We start from the raw sequence: 21,808 nt of genomic DNA, 5'->3' as shown, positions 1-21,808 counted from the left end.
GATCTGTCATTATTTCTCCTATTATTTTATGTGTGGACAAAACAATGACTGCTGGAGAATTAGGATTCAAAGTGAATCGCCCTTGCGCTACACACCGAATAACTCCCAGCCTCTTGTATTTAATCATGTGTTTCCACATAAAGATGAATAAAGTAGCAGTGAAATTAAGAATCAGTGAAGCAGTAACTGTAGTCATGGTCTATAAAGAAGAGCATACCTCCTGCTGCTTCTCAGATCTGTTCACCTTTATTCCTCTTTGTGTGTTTCCTTATTGCCAGTAGGTGGAGCTTGTCTCCTTTGGCTTGAGAGAAAGAGAGAAGGAGGGAGAGAAGGAGATGATTAAAGAGAGAAGAAAGACAGCAAGAGGAGAGATGAAGGGAGTGAGGGAAGGAGGGAGGGATGGGGATGGAGAGGGAGGGAGGAGAGAGCAAGCGTCAGCACTCCATGCGTTAAAAGGGCAGATGGTAACCGCGGGTAACTGAGGAGCAAACCACTCTGCTGGCCACAGAGCAAGAGATCAGCAGAGAGAGGGAGACAGAAGGAGGGAGGAGAGCGAACACATGCAGCGCAGCAGAGAGGAGAGGAGAGAGGAAAGGAGCATCTGAGAGGAAGCTGCACGCCTGCAGACAGAGGGAGGAGAAGACTGAGTACTTCTTCTCAGCACTAACAAGGAGGCAGAGACGCAGAGAGAGACAGAAACAAAGACGGGGACAGTACAGATAGTAAGAGGAGGGAGAAAAAAAGTATCTCTCCGTTCCATTTAGGGAGACACAGAGACAAAGAGGGAGATAAAACAAAAGGAGAGGAGAGGTGAAGTGAAGAGAGGGAGCCAGCGGACGGGAATTAGTTAGAGGAGCTGCAAGACTGATCAATGAGCAGCTTTGATTTTGGGAAGAAATTTAGACTCAGCAAGAAAGAGAGAGCGAGTGAGAGAGGGAGAGGGAGGGAGGGAGGGAGGGAGTCAATGACGAGGGGAGAGTGATGAATGAAAGATAGGAGCAAACATCTGAAGAGAGCAGGAATGAAAGAGGAAAAAGTGAACGGTAGATGGAGGAATCTAACAGGAGGTGAAACAAAGAAGGAGGAGAACAAAAAAGCCTTCAGAGGATAAGAGTGGAAGGAAAGGAGGAGCAAAGTGTGAAATATTTAGAAAGAGACCGAGCAGAGAGGAGGCAGAGTCAAAAACTTAGAGAAGAGAGAGCATAAATCTGAGCAGTCGAGGGAACCCGTGCTCCTGTTTCTTTCTCTTTTTTTCTGCTTCTTCATAAAACAGAGGAGAGAAGATGAGATGAGGACAGAGGAAAACGCCAGACGAGAGGAAGCAGTTTAAGACTTTTTTTTCCCCCTCAACATCCACACAGATAAAGAGATAAATAACTAGATATTAAAGTGTATGAAAGCAAACTATATCCAATGGCGTGCTACTACATTGTGATCAGTTCCACCCACCTGCGTGACGGACAGTTGAGGAGCATCAAGGGGGTTTTCAGAGGACCAATAGGAGCCAACAGCCAACGGAACACGGTAAGTCTCTCTTCTGTCTTTGTAGCTCCAGAGTTTGCTGTGAACAAAAAACAACGGCCACTTAAAAGCTTTCATTTTGAGATTCAAGTGTGTAACTTTGTTTTTTGGTGATGTTTCTGTTCTGCCTCGGTTTGCTCTTGGACAACGATGTAACATCACTTGCTGTGTCCATCTGAAAATGGGCTCTGTCAAACAATACTATCAGACCTGAACTGAGGAAGCGCTTGTGTCTGTACAGCAGCAGCGCAGGGCCAGGCCGGGCCGGGCGGGGACAAGAATTTTTGGAGCAGTAGAATTTGTGCACGAAACTTTTCTTCGTTGGCTCTTCTTTGTGTTTTCCGTCACACTCCAACCTGAGTACAGATGCCTCGCTGTATAATACGCGAGAAATATAAAATAAATCGCTTCCTGTGTGCAGTGCGGGAATGCCACTGAGTGTCATGATCTGAGAAACACAAAGAGAGTTGGGGGGAGCTGATCGGTGTTATTTGAACTCATTTTGAATCTTAGGAACATTTGTTCATATTCTTACTTTACAATCTACATCTTTAAGGGTTGTTTTTCTTTCTTTTAGCGCGTGTCTTTGTGAATGTGATATTCTTTTTAGGCTTTACATAGAATCCAGGAAGCCATTACCTGTAAATCAGCATCACTTAAACATCTGCCACTCACTTGATTGTCAGGTTCTTAATCATGGTGTTTGCAGAGTTAATTAATTGCCACTTCCATTAGGTTAATTGACTCGGTATTGGAGGCATGTAGATGCAGATGGAGGTGGGGGGAGGCTGCAGCACAGAGCTCCTCTGGCTCCATCACGTCCACACATTCACATCTTGTTTTCTCCCTTTTTAAGCTTTCCATGTTAAAGGTCACTAAAATGTCAGGAAGTGAGTTTTTTTTTTTTTTTATCTTAAAATATATTACTGCACCTTTATCCCCAGGTAAGCACAACACCTAGAATATACTACTTTATTGCAGGAGACACATGTTTTCTGCACACTTAGATTTCTCTGCAACATCTTGACGTCAAAATACTATTCTTTGATAAAGTTAACCGTATGTTAGTCAAAATACTTAAAGCCCCTGAACTAATTTGACATTCTGTTGGAGAGGAAGAGCGTTGCCCAAACACCTTTTGACATTTTCTCCTAATGATTTAAACATGCCCTAAACCTGGTTTTTAACACTACAGTCAAACGTAATTGCAGCCCTTGATGAGACGCACAGCAACATCTCCTACAGGCTGCGAAGGGCAGCGTCGCATGAGATTTGAGGTGGTTGCGAAAGGGCAGCGTTACACTCAGCTCATTAGACATAAAGGACTCATTGCTCCTTTTATGCAACCTCTAACCTTTTTAAATCGCGGCGCCGCGTTCGCTGGACTTGAAAATGGATCTGCAACAAATAAAATGATCTCGTGAACAAAAGGCTGCAGAGCATCTGTCCGCTCTGACCACTTTGTCCTCGCGCGAAATCGCTGTCAGATCATTTTTCACTCGTACTTGTGTCAATACTTCTAACAACAGTCATAAATCACACGTTATGATGACATGTCATGGTGGAATGATAGGGCTATAAGTCTTCAGGAGTGACCGGCCCACACTAAATCAACCGCGCATCTGATTAAGTAGAGGGCTCACAATGGAGCCTGCAGCCCTCACCAGCTCTCTAAGTGTCTGTTTTGTTTGTTTTTTCAAATAGAGCAACAAAGAGCGACACTGCACAGTTAAAAAAAAGTAGTATAGATGTAGAATCAACACATGTAGAACCTAGATAAGAGTAGAAAAAAGGGTATTTATAAAGCCTTTGGCACATTGCACCTGATGAGGTAATTATTTGTAAGTGTTACTCAAACATACGTTGTGATATTTGCACAGACTAAGAGTGTGTGTGTGTGTGTGCGTGCACACGCTCAGAGTTTATTTTCCCTTAGTTTAAACCCCCGCATTAAACAAATCAGCGTCTCTGGCTCGTCTGTGGAACCACCAACCTTCTCCGAACGATGAATCACCTCCTGAGTTGATCTTTTGTGTAAATTTGTAATCAATACCTCTTAGGAATTCAGCACAGCGACATCATTTGTCAGTGTCAAATAAAAAAAGCATCACAAATCACAGCTGAACTGAAATATAAAAAACTACTTCCTGATGTGACACTGCTGCCACTGGGGTTCGGGATGAGAAATAAGAAAAAAAAATGGATGGTTTGGGTTAGATTCCGTTGTCATGGTTACACAAATAACTGCTTTGATTGTGGGCAATTGTTGAATATTAATCGCTTTTGGGCTGTGACACATTATCGTGATATGGTACAGTTGCAGTTTGGGTGCCTGCTGCAGACACAACACACCTATTTACATGAATAAAACATGCTTAACCTTGACCAAAGAGCCCCAACAGTCCTGCTCCTGGTCATTAAGTAGTTCTGTTTTTGTACTGAAAACAAGAGAAAACTTTGCCTCTGAACATCTAATCCTGGCAGTGATTACGTTATTACGTTGCCACCACAACGTCTCTTTTCTATTTGTACTGTGCTAAATACAGAAAAAGGTGTAGGTGTGGAGGCTGTGGAGTTGATCCAAGTCTCACGACAGAGCTGAGCCGAGTAAAAGTTGCTGTCAGTGAAACACTTTAGTTCAAATCTGTGTTAAATAGCTCTATATTCCAACAGCTATTAGAGTGTTTGCTCAGAGACGTGAGACTCCGTGTCTCAGGCTCTGACAGTAAGTGTTAAAGTAATATAACGAGCAAGTAAAGTAAGTTTTTATTATAATGTTAAAGTGATTACACAGTGTAATAGCAATTAAAAGACAACACCACCAGCCCTTTTTCATTCTTGTGACCAAAATGTCATTCTCGTGACTACTGGGATGAACTTTTTGTGGGGAAAAAAACAGTGAAAAGTCTGGAGAAAAGTACCTGAATCGTTCTCACGGATACCGACGGACCGTTTAAAGAGCAACACCATTTTTGCATTATTTGTTTTATTGTAAATGACCTCATTAGTCTGTTTTGAAAGATTAATAGTAATAAAAAAATAGCATTAACTATAATATTTATTATTATTATTATTATTATCAATTAAGAGTCAACATAGGTGCCATGCATGGCCAAGTGGAAAGGGAACTTGGCTTGCAACTGGAGGGATGCTGGTTCAAGTCCACGCCAGGTCAAGGGCTGGGGTGCCCCTGAGCAAGGTCTCTAAATCAAGCCCAGCAGTGAGCGCCGAGTGCTGGTACCAAGCCTGGATAAGTGGTTGTGCCAAGTAAAAATCGACGTCTTTGTTTATCTCTTTCTAATTCTCGTCTCTTTTTCTATCGCTTCTCTCACACAGTTTATGGCCGAAACCACGTTTCTCATTAAAAACCATCAGTTGAAAGTCAGAAATAAACCTTCACTCGCTAACACATCAATTATTGAGCTTCATTAAAAAAAAAGAGTACACACTAATGAAGGCATTATAACACCTTTAACAAGGTAGAGCTTTTCACACTTGTTGAATGAGGAGAAAACATAAGGAAAAAAAAGTGTGTGCTGATAGCACAAAACCATAAATAAAGTTTCTTTAATTAGCCAGTGAAATAAATAAAAAGAAAACCTGTCATTTACTCCAGGAATAGAAAGATTTATCCAGAGACTTAATTGGTGAACAACCACACATGACGATCACTGGTTACCTTGGATCCCTGACATACCCGAGCTAATTTTACCTCCAAGTTCTTCAGCACAGGCGGGTCTGATGAAACTGCGTGAAACAATCGCGTCCTAAAATTTCAAATAACATGCGCTGTGCATAGGAAATGAGAGCGATATGTTTGTGCCAGCACAAAAGGGAAGGAGCGCGTGTGACGGAGAGAGCGGTGCGAGCCAAGTGAGGCGGCAGAGTTTGAAGTCGGAGCGGTGTAAATGGAGAGTGAGCAGAGCAGCAGAGTGACTCAAGTTCAGTCCCACGTTTATGTGGAGATGTTTTCATTTCATGCCGTTTACTTCATTCATTCATTCATTCATTCATGCACTTAACTTATTTACACCCCATTGCCTCATTACACCTCTTTCTTTCTGTCTACTCACGAGTCAATGACTGTTTTTCACTTTGTGTCCATAAAGTTGTATGGTCTTGGCCATAAGATGTAAAATGCCTTGAAAGAAGGTGTGTTGTGATTTAAAATATAAAACCAAGATCCTTCGATTCCACAGAAAAATGTTTAACAACCTGAGGATGAGACTTTACGATCAAAATGCTCCTCGCGACCCTGCATGACAAGAACTTATGTGATCGCTCAGTTTGTTTGATCTGCACGAAAACTGACAAACCGCTTAGAGCAAGGGTGTCAAACTCAATTACAGGGGGGGGGCCGAAAATAACAGCTGTGTCCAAGTCCAGGGCCAGACCATGTCAAATAATATAAAAGTCAGAACAAAGCAGGCTTACAGATTAAATAAAGAAACACATCAGAGATCAGATTTGAAATTAAGGAACGTGTCATGTTAAGACATAAAATAAAATGAGGCACTAAATATCAACATTGGAGTGTTTTAGTTTGAGTATTCATTAAAGAACATTAATGAAGAATGGTAAACATCATGCATTAAATCATTTATGAATGATTTTCCGTTGATAGTATAGCAGTATAGTAAGGTCATTTCCATCCAGTTTAACTGATTTGTCACATGTATCTCAGCCAATCATTTGCTGTACTAATGCAAATGAAGGACTGAGCCCCCTTATCCCCCCCCTCTGGTTCCTGCTCTGTGTTTGCAAACGGCGCTTTTCCACTATACAGTTCCGGCACGGCACGGCACAGCACAAGTCTACGCGGTTTCCATTGCAATATAGTACCTCCTCAATGTGGGCGGAGTCATCACAGCGCGGCTGCATGAAACGTGCTGCGACGTCGTTTTACCAGCGACTTGTAAAGCAGTTGTTTTCGATGCAACTGAATCATTAGAATCAGTTCATTAAAACGTTGTGTTCACAGAATCGTTCAGTACTTCCTCCATGACCGAGTATTACCGCTAAAAAAATAGTGTGTCAGTGGAGGAGGATGTGTCTCGCGCGTCTTAGAGGGACTTCATCATGATGTATTCTTTGTCCCCACGTCTTCCCTGTGAGTAATAACTTCTTTCCAGGCTCCTCTGGTTTCCTGATGAGTTCAGGGTAATGAGCAGACTCCACTTCAGGCTTGACCTTCAGTTTTTTTTTGTTTTTGTCTCTTCTGAGCACTTTTGCAAATGTTCACATAAAAGCTGAGATTCAAGGTTCATTCCAAACCTCACTAGAAATGTCTTCTCATGTCCATTTAAGAGCTTTTACTCACATGTGACCGTGGGGTAAGATTATTTTTATAATTTAAAGTATGTTTTTGTGATATAGTGAAGTGAAGTGAAGTGCTATCAGGGATGTTCCAGGCTTTCATAAGAATAGATCTAGATGGAAAGAAATGGACGCAGCTTTGAAAATATGAACAAAAGAAGTCTTAAATGGAACTAACAAAAAGGCAAAAGATAAACACAAACAGAAAAACCTTAAAACACTGGTAACAAGACTGACATACAACATCCTTCCTACATTTGTGTCTCTCTCTGGGATTGTTTGAAGATTTAAAAACAAAGGGACTTGTGTCTCCTTGATCCCACAGAATTATGCTCAGTAGATGCATTCAATAAATCAATATTACTGAAAAATGAGACCACTCCTGGATCAATGAGATGAGATATTTCCTCATTTACCACAAGTAAGAATTCTGATATTTCTGCTCTCTCACACCTACGGTCAGTTTAGTGTGTCCAATGAACCCCTGCGTGCTTTTGGACTGTGGCAGGAAACCGGAGAACTGCGAGAAAGCCGCTACTCCACCATGTGGTATAATCCTTCATTGTCATTTAAGAATATTTCACTGCAATGAGCCTTTATGTCAAGATATTAAGACGTTGCAGTATGGCATTCTCTGCTGCTGTAGCTCGTCCGCTTCAAGGTTTTCTTTACACCGTGGGTGTAACAAGTGTTATTTTATTAATTTGAGTTATTATTTCAAATCGGTCTGGTCTGGTCTCCTCTGACCTCTGGCATCAACAAGGCATTTTCACGCAGAGAATTGATGTTCACTGGATATTTGCTCTTTTTACAGATGATTCTCTGTAAACACCAGAAGTTAGTTGTGAATGAAAATCCCCGTCGTCGGCAGTAAATACTCAGACCAGCCCATCTGACACCAACTGTGCCACGTTCAGAGTCTCTGAAATCACCTGTCGTACTCATTCTGATGCTCAGTGTGAACTTCAGCCGCTTAGCAAATTCAGACACACACATACATATATGGACACTGGCTTCTGGTTAGCTGCCTAAAGCCAAACTAGAAGTAATAATATACTGCATAGCAACCAGGAGTGACTGATGGATGTGGAAATGAACCTACTTCTCACTTCATTTAATACATAAGGAAACATTTCCATTGGTTTATGATATCAATTTGAAGTCAGTTTTGTAAATTATGAAGACAGGTGATAGAGAGGACACCAGTGGGATTAACAGCAGGAATCATCCATCCTGCATCCATGGACTGAAAAAACTGAAATTTGTTTTGGAACTGGAAGACTAACTGTAAATCCATTTCTCTATACAGTCCATACTGCGGGGCTAATTCACTTACAAACTCACTTTTCAAACCGAGACATTTAACTGGGCATCAAAAAGTAGAAACAGTACATCATCAAAAACTACACCTGTGCCTAAAAATTGAACAGTATTAGTTGTTTTAAATGTATTTTTTGTCATATTTAGAGCATGAAATCATTTGTTTCTCTTTGAAATAAGAGAAACATTTGTCATATAGATAAGATAAATAACTATACATTTTTGAGGGACAGAAAAAAGTGTTTTTCTTTTATCAGTGTTTCTGGTGGGACAACGGTGGGGTTGCTTCTGGGCCGCATGTGGCCCACGAGCCACAGTTTCACTAGTCTGAGTCTATAGTTACAAGTAGTTGTGTGTATGATTCTCTACATGAGTCTACATGATTTCCACTTCATTAATACTAATTTAATCTTTCACTCCTTTGTCGATTCATATCATGCACTTACTGTACATTGTTGTATATTTCTGTGCTTTGGCAGTCCCGCGTGTCTATAAAAGCTACTTTGATCTAGATATTTAATGTGACGAACACCTGAGATTTAATATACACTGTATATCAAGTCAGTATATCATAACACTTTCATCTCGGGAGGATACGCATGATATTAAAGTGTGTTTTTCCTTATTTCCTGACATGTTATTTGACAGGCAAACAGGTTGTGTTGAACATATCTCATACTGCACACTCACATCACCCTCCTCTCTCCTCTTTGAAGGAAAGAAAATGATTTTTTTTTCCTCCCTGTACCCTAATTGGTTGAATGTGCCAGAGAAACTTCGGCACGTTGCCTGAATCTCTCTGTGTTACTATCCATGCTGTCAGCACAGCTCATCTCAATGATGCAAAGTCTCACTTTATTAAAACTACCTTTAAAATCGTTCAACAAGTGTATACATGTATCCTCCAGTGTGTGTTTTTAGGTGTTTGGGGAGATCAGGGAGTTCACAGCGACTCTGCAGTGACATTAATTCATGAAAGCCCACCAGCTGTCATGGAATTTTTACACCTTTCCCAATATCAGTGAGGCCACAGTTGCGTTGCTATAGAAACATTGATTCCAGTAAGTTAAATAACACTGATTTTTCTACACCCCACTTGGCACAAAGCGTTAACATCAAATTCTGTCTGAGCATTTAATTTGCTCGCGGCAGTGATATTTTACAGGCATTTATTTGTTTTTGGAGGCTCAGTGTGCCACAGTTTCTCCCAGAGAAGTGACAGAGCTCGGATTTAGAGCGCCGACGTATAAAACCCTCCAAACTGCGGCAGTAAAAGAAGGGACTAGTTAACTGTGGCTGGGTTTATTTGCTTTATCAGACGTCTGTATTTAGTGGTGAGTGTTTTCAATTAAACCCACAGGTGCCGCTGACTGCCTTGTAAAAGCAATAATGTCCTTGAGCTGCTGGGTTATAGTGCAATATTCTCACTTGGTGTTATCGGCTATTTGACATCAGGCTCAACAACACCCATGACAATACTGCACTGTAACCTACATGACTCCTTTAATGCTGTTCTGTGTGTGTGTGTGTGTGTGTGTGTCTGTAGAAGGCTGTGAGGAGACATTTTGACACAGACTGTCCTTGTGAGGACATTTTAGGTGATCTTCAGAACTATAAAGGTTTTCTGAGGGTTAAGACTTGGTTTTAGGTTTAAATCAGTTTAGGGTAAGGGCCTGGGGAACGCATTATAATGCACATAATGAATTATATTCATGAGTGTTCTCACAAATAATGCTGTACAGGCAGCGGCGTAGGCAGAAATGTTTTTTTGGGTGGGCCAGTACAAAAGTAGGCGGACCATCTTGTCAGGAAAAGTAAAAGTAGAAAAAAGGCAAACATAAACAGACTGAAAAAACAGCCATCATTTGAATATGCTCTGCAGAGGAAATAACAACAACACATTGCCGACATGTATATATATATATAATATATGCTCAACGAACAAAGCTGTCTATTAAGGCGCATTGACTCTACAGAGCACGGAACTGAATCAACCTAAACAGCAGATAATGTGTTAACTAACATGCTGCATGAGAATGGAATTAGATTTGTGTCAATATTTTCACTTTTACAGAAGCAAATAAAATATCGATTTGTGGTTGTGGTTTTTAGTGATTCTGACCATGGGCGCGCCTTAGGAAGCTTCCTGCTGATTGGCTACTGAGTTTTGGAGTGACAGCTCCAAGTCATCATGGGCTTGGACTCCGTCTGGAACTTATAATTAAATAAGTTGTAGTTAAATTTAATAATAAAAAATTATTTAAAGCTTGTCAAAGCTGGGGAACGAGTTCCAGATGCAAATAAAAAAAACACGCCGCAAAAAACAAATCAGGGAACGAATTTCAAACAATAAAATACAATTAAATTGATATTTTATTTGCTTCTTAAAAAAGTGTTGTTCGCTTCGTTGTTTGAAAAAATTAACGAATAAAATTCCACACATGAGATACAACGTTCCTGCGTCATTGCAGCTTCAGAACCATGGACAGCTCACGAAAAACAAGCGGCTGTTATTCATGCGCTGTCCGTGGTACTGAAGCTGCAATGGTTATAATAAATGCACGATATCCTACATGTATTTATTACAGCCATTGCAGCTTCAGTACCATCGGACAGCTCATGAATAACAGCGAATGGACACGCAGCTGCTTTGATGGTGGCTCATCAATTGCAGATAAATCTGTGGGTAAACCCGCGTCAGCCTGTGTGGCCTGGGCCGCCGGACGCCTTCTTGTGAGCTACTGTGTCTGAACTGGGCTGTGTCGGCTTGTTGGGGGTGGCCGTGTATCTTCTTCCTCAACTCTTTTGAAGTAACGCGTTAAGTAACTTAGTTTAGCCACCGTTGTGGCGTTAACTCTGAAAAGCCAACTGCTTGCGTGCCTGTGAACCGAAGCAACACCAGTTACATTCCCCAGGGGTCCGACCACTCGTTTCTAATGGTTCCGTTTTAATTAAAAACACAGAACAAGTTAATAAGTCTTCTTTGTATTTATCTCTTTCTAACAATTCATTTTTATAACAAAATGTTTCTTTGAATCGAGATGGCTGGGTGGGCCAGTGAGTAACGTGGGCGGCACTGGTCCAACCAGGCCCATTACTGGCTACGCCGCTGTGTACAGGAATGTGTGTGTGTGTGTGTGTGTGTGAGAGAGAGAGAGAGGTTTGAGCTAACTTGCCAACAACATGGCTCCTCACTCCATAAATTAGCACAGAAGAACACTCTGTGTGTGCATGTGCATTTGTGTGTGTGTGGTCAGCCAGCCCTGGTTAAATCACTTACATACGTGTGTGTGTGTGTGTGTGTGTGTGTGTTTTCAGTAGTTGTGAGTACATGGTGTGCTTCATTGATGTGTGAAACATCAGCCATGACTATGGAGCCATCTGCTCCGAAGGGAGAGTGCAAGTGTGCGTGTGTGTGCTTGCGTGTGCACGTGTGTGAAGTTCCACTTGGCTGAGTGTCGTTTTTTTGTGCGAGTGGGACATCATGAAGTTTCAGAGTGCACAGATTCAATAAACTAAAATATATAAAATCAATTTTTATATACTGAATTTTTTTTTGTGGGGAATTATGATTCTGTTTCTGATCATTCATTTTATTCATCTTACAGCTAACCTAATAAATACAGTACATTGATTCTCATCCTATCAATAAAATGTATTTCAGAACCTGAAATAAAGATTATATTTAACTTCTTTATGGTTGTGTTCACTTGGTTACAGTTGAGGAAAGATTACAGCGATAGTCTTGTACATCTGTTATCTACAACAACCACCTCCACCACTTTATTCATTCAGCATTCAAGCAATTTATACTGAAGCAATCTATTGGTTTGTTTTCAAGGTTTGACTTTAGCGTCTTGGATTTGGAAACCATACACAAACCAGAGGTAACCATATTTGGCAGAGCAGGGTGGGACTAACTGAGAACTCACCCATTGCATGTCCTCCTACAACTTCAATCATGCACCTACTGGATGGCACTAACTGTCAATCACACAGTGTCAAAGCACCGTGATTTGTCGTCTATTTGACTGTAATTATAATCATAATTTGCCAAATCGACACCATACTGTATCGAACAAGAACTGAAACTAGTAATTGAGACCATAAAATCTCCAGGAACATGTTTATTGACATTATAAACCAAGCGAGAAACAGGCTCATCCTCTCATACACACAAATGGAAATACATTTTTCAGCCACTTCCGAACTGGCTATTCTTCGTGACTGTGTCCATATTGTCTTTAAAAACTATGTCCAAGTCCTTTTATGGAAAGTTAATGAGGGCTTATGATTGTTCCACAGTCATCAGGTGTGTGTGTGTGTGTGTGCGGGTCCTCTCGTGGCCATTTTGGGCACTTTGTGGACACTTTCTGTGTGTTCCCATTATGGTAGACTTTATCAAAAAGGAACGCACAGTTTATAGTGTGCAGGTAACAATCTAGTCCACAATATGTAAAGAAACAACATAAGCAACATTTCTCTTCAAGATAAAAGCATTAAGGATTGTCCCCAGTGCCGGTCCATGTCTTTATGGGGCCCTAAGCTGAATTTGATTTGGCCCCAAAGCCACCTTGGAGCGGCCGGTGCTAACACTAAAAATTGCATTAAAGTTGTGTTATTTACACCAAATCCGTGGAACTCTTAGTGCCCTAGTATTAACTTGCACAGATTAATGACTGTTTTACTTGTTTAAAGTTTAAAATTTAGAACAGATGTGCAAGTTATTTATAAGTTACACTCTTTAGATATCTAGATATATCTAAGGACATCAAGATTTCTTTATTTTTCCCCACATACTACACAGTGCATAGGCTCATTTCAACAGCCGGTGATGTCATCGTAAGTCTGTGACGGTTGAGTTTGAACTTAAATACGAGCAAAAAAAAGGTTAATTTAAAGTCCTGTGTAACAAATTGAATACTACCCATAATGTGGCAATGTGTTTTTTTAAAAAGACTGTGTAGTTCACATAACCTTAAAATAAACATGCTTTTGAGAGAGGGCCTTGCTTTACCGATGCCGCCATCTTGTGCCGCAACGTTTCTACAGTAGCCCACTTGGACAAAAACATGGGTTTACTTGTATGATATAAACATATAAATATGATTCTTATTATACATGCAGAGCGTTGCTGTGTTTTGAGGCGGAGAGTTACAACAAAAAAGAATGACACCCTAACAGGTCTGTGAAGGCCACCATAGTTCCCTGATGCACTTAAAGGAAAAAGAAGAAGAAGAATAACATACAAAAATTAAATAAAAAATGACTGTATTTTTTATTTAATGTGAAGTATTTCCCACCAGGAAATACTTCACATTGTGAGGGCAGGTGCACACAAACACCTGAGACAAATTACATATCATTGCTTCAGACCATATCACAGAGGGTCTTTCATGAGCTTTGTTCTGCTCTCTCTCGTGAGTCATGAACAAGAAAATGTTCCCCACATATTTAGTGTCATGTGACGCTCCGCCGAGCAGCTCCCGCTTTTACACGTCCCGACGACCTCAGCGTTCATGTGCTTCACCTGGCTCTGTGCTCGCAAACACTCTCGGGAGTTAAATTAAGCGGCGCGACCCTTTAAGAGGAGCGATACCCTGAGAGATTGTTGCTGTTTTTCTCCCCCCCCCACCCCCTTCTCTCCTTCCATGTGGAGGTGTTCTTAATGAGTTTGTGGAGTGCATGATGTTAAAGTGTGTGTTTGTGTAGCAAGGTCGCTACTCGATTACCATGGAAACTGAGGTAGCATGTTGGAGGTGAGTGGGCGTCAACGCGACTTGGATGAACCATGTAAATGTGGTGGGAGGGACAGTGAGAGGGAGAGAGAGGCAGAGAGTCAGGGAGGGAGAGAGGGAGAGGGAGAGTGACAGAGGAAACAGAAGCAGATGGAGAGGAGTCGTGAAGAAATGATGAAATATTCACAGATAAAGTTTTGTCGCGCTGAGAAGTTTTATCGGTCTTAAAGTCCACATTTTCCTCCGCCTCCCCCTTCCCCCCTTTCATCATCATCCCCTCCCCTCTTCTCTCATTCCTTTTAACAACCACTGTCTTTTCATGCTTCTCTCCTCGGGATTTCTCCTCCTCCTCATCACCAAACTTACTCTTTACTCATTTCTTCCATCCATTACTCACCTTGTTACTCATTTGTTAACATTATCCACCTTCTCTCCTTTGTCATTTATCCTATACAAGACAAGTTTGGGGCGACGGTAGCTCAGTGGAAGAGCGAGTTGTCTAACACGAGGGTTGTGGGTTCGATTCCTCCGCGAGCAGCGTGTGAATGGGTAGGAGAGATGAAGAGTGAAGCTAGAAGAAGCGCTGTGTGAATGAGTGAATGACAAAAGTGTAGTGTACAGCAGCTTTGGTTACCAAGACTATACACACATGTTACAATTCATCATGTCTCACCCCCTTTTCGTCCTTAGTTCTCCGTCCTCCTATTCGTTTTCCTCTTCCCTGAATTCCATTTTCAGTTTCTCTTCATTTTGCCATTTGCAATTATCTGTTGCATCAGTCATCTCTTCATCATTGGTTCATTTTTATGATTTCCCCTCATTTTCTTACTTCTTTCATCTCCTTTCACATTTTCCTCTTCTCTCCACATTTAAACAAGATCTTTGCACCCCCTTTTTTTATCTATGCATCTTTCATGTTCCTCCCTTTCTTTGTTCTCTTCTTTCCCCTTCACAATCTCTCTCTCCTCTCACCTTCCATTGTCATCCTGATTCATCCTTTCCTCTTTCCACCATCCTCTTTTCTGCCTTCATAATTGTTTGTTACTCTTCCTCCCTTCTTCCTTTCCCCTTTTTAATTCCTCTTTTCCATATTTCTGCTGCTTTCAATTACTCATTGGCAGCCTTGCTTTCAACTCATCTTTTCCTCCTCCCCTCTCCTTTCATCATTATGTGCTCCTCTCATCTGGTGTTTCCTCTCCTGCCCTCTTTTTGTCTCATCTACTTATTTTAAAAAAGAAAACTCCAACCTTTCGTGTCCTTTCATTCTCACCTTGATCTGTTTCCTTGTTCCTCCCTGTTATTCCTCTTCCCTCCTGTTGATTCTCACCTGATTGGTTATCTCCGCTCTCTTTGTTCCCACAACATGTTTGCTTTCATCCCTCCATCACTCACTCGCTTCCTCCCCTTCTCCTCTTATTTACTGCAGGACTCTCCTTCTCGTCCGTGTCTTCCTTTTCTCCTCTCTGCTCTTCATTCTCAGTTTAGTGAGCAGTAAAAACACAGATAAAATAATAATAAAAACAACAACTGTCCCAAGATTATAAACCCATCTCCATCTGGATCACACACACACACACACACAGAACTGAGCCGAGTAGGAAGTCAAACAGAAGGCCAATAAGACACGCTTGACTGGAGGTGACTGCAGTGTGAGTTAGTGTGTGTGTGAGATAGAGATGAAGAGATAGAGCCACACTGTGTGTGTGTGCGTGCGTGCGCGTGCGCGTGTGAACAGAGAGTATTCACTCATGTCATTGTGCGAACCTTGTGTACTCGCGGCCGCAGGAAGATGAGATAAAGTCCGGAAACATTCTCACTCAAAGCAACATCTCAGACCAAAGACGCCCAGAGGTCAGAGCGTGACGTCGCGACCCGGCACCGCACAGCAACGTTCGTATAAAACCACGTGATGACGCTGGAACGCCTCCTGTAATTCCTGATTAAGATTAAAAACAGCCTGTAATTACTCTGTTGTTTTTTACTGAGTGAGCGATAAAACATGTCAGACTGTCACCTTCAACACTCTGAGACAGGTTTATGGCTACAAATGTTATCAAATTATTAATATAAACCTCGCTGTGTGTGCGCGTGCATGTGTGTGTGTGCGTGTGCGTGTGTGTGTGTGCAATGAAGTCTGAAAAGCAGTGGTGCAAAAAATGATGGCAAAGGGGACACATCTGGTCATCACAGCCTGAGGGACTCACTTTGTGAAGTTGTGAACATATAAATACTCATCTATAGTTCAGTATTATTATTATTGCACATAAGAGGACAATATAAATAGAAGTGAATTTACTGTACATGCACATAATAGAAGAAAAAAGTAATGGAGGGAAAACAAAATGTACAAGAGGAGCCAAAAAACAACCTATAAGGTCTTGTCACGTGGCCCTCCTATAGCCTTATTTATATTCCTGACAGACATTACATATAAAATAGTTCCATGACACTTATTTTTCATGTTGCACAACAATATAGAATAATCCCATGTTACGGGAAGTTTGAGGCTCTCTGAATGATCAGGAGTGAGCAGATCTGCGGTTTCCTCTCTGAAGCCAACAAGGAAGTAACACTACATTGATTAGCCACCAGGGGGAGACTTCATTTGAAGGGAAGCTTCTATATCTCACTTAGTAATGAGGAGTTAGTAAGGAGTTCATGTTCTCGTTCACTAGTTTCACGTCTTCTTTAATAGACCCTGGTGTTGATTTCGTGAATTATGTTCCAGTTAGAGGAAAACACAAGATAAGATATGAGTCCACATCACATCACAAAGGGTGACATCACAAACGGTTGCAGTTGAGCAGATCGTCAGCGCAGTTGGAAAACATCTCACAAAACTGAAGTGATTTTAATTTTTTTTTAAATACATGGCCTGCAATTATTAAACTGAATGTTATTCTTCCTACTGCACTCTTGGTTAGCGCTGACCATCTCCGATTCTCCAGAGACGCCAAAGGCAAATAATTTTCTCTTGACTTAAATCAGCAAATGATGAAGTGAATCTATTATCAAAACAAGGAAAAAGTAGCACAACCATAGATATAAATGAACAAGCTGACAGAGGCATAAATATAAAATATAAAATATTGGATAATTTATTGCAACCCCAATACAAAGTAAGTAAAAGAGCTGCCTGTAGAGGAGCGTGTCTTCTTACCATGAGGTGACGGAAACCTTTCATTGAGGCATATAGTGAAAACGTGGAGTTTTGTCGAGCAAAAATGATCAAAGTGTTGAGTGAGGATATTTAAATGACTTTATCATCAGTCACAAAGTGTCATGGTGATCATTTTGAAGAGGTTTGATGAAGGTAAAGCTGAAATCCTTCATACTTTTAGACTTGCTGTGTGCGTGTGTCTTTATTCATCACCTGATGAGGTCGACAGAGACACCTGTCAACCAACATGATGCATCGTCGGTGCATCATGTTGGTTGTTGTCGGTGCAGCTGTGTGGCCTGCGTTTCTTCCTCCTGCATCAATAACAGTGTCATCGGAGGCATTTTTCACATCATCCAGACAAATATGATAGTTGACGTTGTTAATGACGTGCTAATGGTGTCACTGTCACCATCATGAATCGCTATTTCCTTCCTACTCTTAAACACAAGCCCTGTTGATTTTAAACAGCAGCTTTTTTTTAAACTTTTCCATTTTTTGAGATCTACAAGCCTGGGGTAGTGTGGACGATGGGCGTGTCCAGAGCAAAAAAACACGTTTCTACTGAATAGAATGGTTTGGTACGTACTTTTTTCGTTTTTTATGAATAGTAGCAAAATAACCTGCCCCAGGTACAGTCAGGGTGGAGTCAAAGCCGTCTATTCTCATACAAGCAGACTGTGGAACAATGAACAATACGAACTATAGATCAGTAAAAAAGTCCTAATCGCCAACAATTACTGAGGAAATGTCTAAAATCTCATTATTTCACATCACAACCCCTGCCGCTGTATTTCAGTCCAGTGACTGTGTCAGACGGAGTCTGTGCTCCGGTCATGGAGGAAGTACTGAACAAATAGTTTTAATTAACTGATTCTAATGATTCAGTTAGACTGAAAACAACTGCTTTACAAGTCACTAGTCGCTCGTTTGTGTGTGTGTGTGTGTGTGTGTAAAACAAAGTCACGGCAGTTTCATGCAGTGATGCCTCCGCCCACGTTGAGGAGGTGCTATATTGTAATGTAATCACGGGAGCAGCTGGGAGCATAGGTGGAAAAGGGGGCTTTAGAGTCTGCAATTAAACCCAAAATTGTGTCTGAGGAAAACGGACATGCACACGAGGAGAACATGCAAACACGCCACAGAAAAGCACTCGGTCAAGCGAGGATTCAAACCTGTAAACTTCTCGCTGTGACTCTAATCACCAAACCTCTATATGACCTTATTAAATAATGTGGAGTACTTTTTAAAGACAGAGAAACAAAGACTAATGCCACACTAAAACCGTTTTTTATTGCAGACTAAATTTCAGTGGCTTTCCTCATCCTGTGTGAAGTCTGGTTACAATGTGCCTACAGGGCTTTGACCACTTATTATGTTCTGCTGTTTTTGTGATCTACCACCCCACTTATCTCTGCTTGGTGGCTGTAAGCTAACATCTGCTACAAGTCCTCAGAGCAGAGTGGACAGCATAAACACTGATGACCTTCAGATGCCCTTGCTTTAGGACACATTGGCAGTGTTGATGTTGATACCTGAGATGAAATGAGAAATTGCTGCTCCTGCTCGAGAGACCTTTCAAAGAGCAAAGGGAGATAGTCAGATATGTTGGCACTCAGGCTGTTCTCTAATGACACAGCAGACAAGCAGATAGTATTGATCAGAGTGACCCCTCTCTCCAGATCAATAGAAACGATCCCATCTAGATAACGTTACAAACAATCAATGAGGCAGAGTGTGTGTGGTTATCTGCTCTGATGACCTGACCTGTGTCTTAGTGATGCTGTCTGTGTGCGTGTGTGTGTGTGTGTTTGCTCCTTAATATAGTTTCGAGATTGCGTTTGTCTGTGTGTATGTATGTATGTGTGTGTGTGTGTGTGTTGGGGGTGGGGCATCTTAAGGTCAGACAAGGTGACGCGTAATGGGACTCTGACCAGATCCAATCTGGGACCACTTGTGGGAAAATGAATTGGCCTCACACAACGAAGCTGAGTCTATTCCTGAGTGTGTGTGTGTGTGTGTGTGCACCCGGCTGTCTATGTGTTTGTATAAGTGTAAAGGCCATGCTTGCTTCAGAAAACTAATCTAATTTTGACAAGTTCCCACAGACAAAAGGGCACATTTATTGAAAAAAAAATTACACACCACATTGGCTTTGTACCTCCAAGTGTGTGTCGACACTCGCGGGCTGAACTCGTCAATGGCTTCACACACACCAGCCGCCTCTTTGTGACCGTCTGTGATAAGTGTAAAATGCCACATGATCGCTTGGGTCGCAGTGTGGAAAAGCATCTCCATTTCCTGTGGCCTGGTTTGTCGCCTCACGGTCGAACACTGCCGATCTGATGTGGTTTGAAATCCTCATTTTGTCACGGCTGCGTTTTGTCTCTGATATTGTTTTTATAGCATCAAATGTCTACATATCATTTACGTGCTTCAGTCAACACATCCTTAATGTAGATCGGTGAACTCAAACTGTGGCCCCCGACCCACATTTTGGTACTGCATTGTGATCTGTGAGAGGTCTTTAAAAGTTTTTAATCTTCAGTTTTGTAATTAAGTTTTAACCCTTAGTGCTCCTTATATGGACAGTCTTGATGGGGGTGTGTTTACAGGTCATATAATTTTGGCTTTTATAAAATGCATTGTTTTTGTCTTCTTATGTGTTGTAGAGTTAAAGTTATGATTAATTTAAATCGAGAAAATCGAAAAATCACAAAACAGAACATTTTATTTTATTTTTGTTTATAAAAATGAGCCAAGCAAACAAGTTTTTGCTCAGGTGTGTTTACAGAGTTGGTGAAAATTGTTATTATTTTATTTTCATCACATTGCCTATAGGTTGTGCTGGGAAAAGGGATATAAAGCACTCTATGCTGCACATTCTTATTGCCTCTGTATATACAGTTTAACATAGTGGTGGAAAAAAGCAGCTCCGTGTTGTAAGGGTTAAATAAGGGTAAAAATATTTGAGATTATCTTAAAAAAGGCAATTTCTTTTGTTTACGTTATTAAAGAAAACTGCGATTTAAATTAGATGTGTTATCAGTGTTTATACAGACCTATTATAATTGTAATGGTGGGGAATATAGACTGTACAAAGGGATTTAGTCAACTTGCTGCAAAACAAACACACAGTGAAGCCTCAAGAGTCGCCATTTGACTGCCCTCCAGAATCATATATATATATATATATATATATATATATATATATATATATATATATATATATACATATATATATATATATATATATATATATATATATATATATATATATATAGACATAGCAGCATTTGACTACCCTCCGGAATCATATATATATACATATATATGACATAGATGTTGTGCTTTATCATCTATTTCCCTCTGAATTGACACCATATTCTATTGAACCTAGTGAATGAGACCATTAACTCCTTTTGGAAAATGTTAACTGACATCTGAGATCATTTTCACATTCAAAGTGACATTTTCATTGAATCATTCTTCTTCTTCCAGGACTTGCATCATGTTTGAAAGAAAGTCTCATGTGTGGGGATGAGAGTGCTTTCAACGAGGTTTACTTATTATGGCACAACTCTCACTCTGAGGGAAAGAACAAGCACCTGCATCTTTACAACGGTAACCAAATAAAACCTGAAGCTGCCGGTGAACTGAAAGCTGCCCGTTGCCTCTTTAAATGCCATTAAACCAGCAGTAATGTGTGACCTCAATGTCTTACTCACATCTTTAGCTCAGTGTTAAAGTGCCTCTTATAGTGTCACTGTTGCAGAGAGGATTGCAAATAAATGGATCAGCAGGATTGAGAAGGTGCAAAAAAGAGTTCAAGCATGTGCCCCCCCCCACCACCACGGGTCAGTTCTTTAGTTCTGTCACGGTGCAGGGACAATCAATCACATTAAAACTTAATGAACTATTTAGATTTCCTCTTTACCTGACCTGCCTGCTGCTGCAGAGCCACAAAAAAAGGATATGATGTCTAAAGGAATTTGTTCTCACCTTGCCCCTGCAACAAAATCCACAGTTCATCTATATGCTCAGTCTCAGCATTGCCAGGACTAGCGCAAATAATTATACGTATAAATCCAGGCCTTTGCAAACTCACTCTATTATTCTATTATTCTGAACCAGGGATCTAATCCCACTCTCACGGATTCACCAAATTGACTGAAATAGGCTGTGACAATAGGACGGCATCTATTATGCAGTGTACAATACGCACTGCACATCCCTGTAAATATGCAGAGAGGTTAACGAAACAACCTGTGAATCAAAGCAGACCAGAAGAAAACTGTCACATACAGTCAGGACCAAACTGAACCAGACTCTAATCACCATCAGTCACTTTCTGAGGATATTTGATCACGTCGTTTATGGACGATCAAATGTCATAATAACAACACAGACACAGCAAACCTATGAGGAATGTGTTTCATAATCTATCTGCAGTAATTCATTTTTTTAATTTTTAATGACAAAATAACACTTTGTTTCGTCAGCTGTTATCAGGACAACATGTGATCGAATCTACTTATCAAAGCAAAACAGTTGTATTTACTAATGTAACGAAGCGTCAAGCGAATAAATGTTCACAGCCAGTATTGAGTGATAAAGTATGTTTATTATCACAACTATGTGGGTCAATGAATTCTGATTATTGATCTGATCCATTATAAAATGCTGGTGGGAAATATAAAACTAAACTCAACAAACACACCACATCCAGCTTCTCTCCCTGACACATGTTCAA

General features: G+C 40.8%; 1 protein-coding gene across 1 annotated transcript in view; it reads left to right on the top strand.

Annotated features, from left to right (window-relative positions):
* Positions 1–965: 965 nt before the first annotated feature.
* znf804a (zinc finger protein 804A) overlaps positions 966–21,808 on the top strand; it is a 66,117-nt gene continuing 45,274 nt past the window's right edge. Inside the window, exon 1 of the mRNA XM_044046324.1 lies at positions 966–1,524. Coding sequence (XP_043902259.1) covers positions 1,414–1,524 — 111 coding nt within the window. The 5' untranslated portion in view covers positions 966–1,413. The remainder of the gene's footprint in view (positions 1,525–21,808) is intronic.

The sequence above is a fragment of the Solea senegalensis genome, linkage group LG15 (assembly GCF_019176455.1).
Source record: "Solea senegalensis isolate Sse05_10M linkage group LG15, IFAPA_SoseM_1, whole genome shotgun sequence".
Taxonomy (NCBI): domain Eukaryota; kingdom Metazoa; phylum Chordata; class Actinopteri; order Pleuronectiformes; family Soleidae; genus Solea; species Solea senegalensis.
This window is presented reverse-complemented; position numbering and strand designations above follow the sequence as displayed.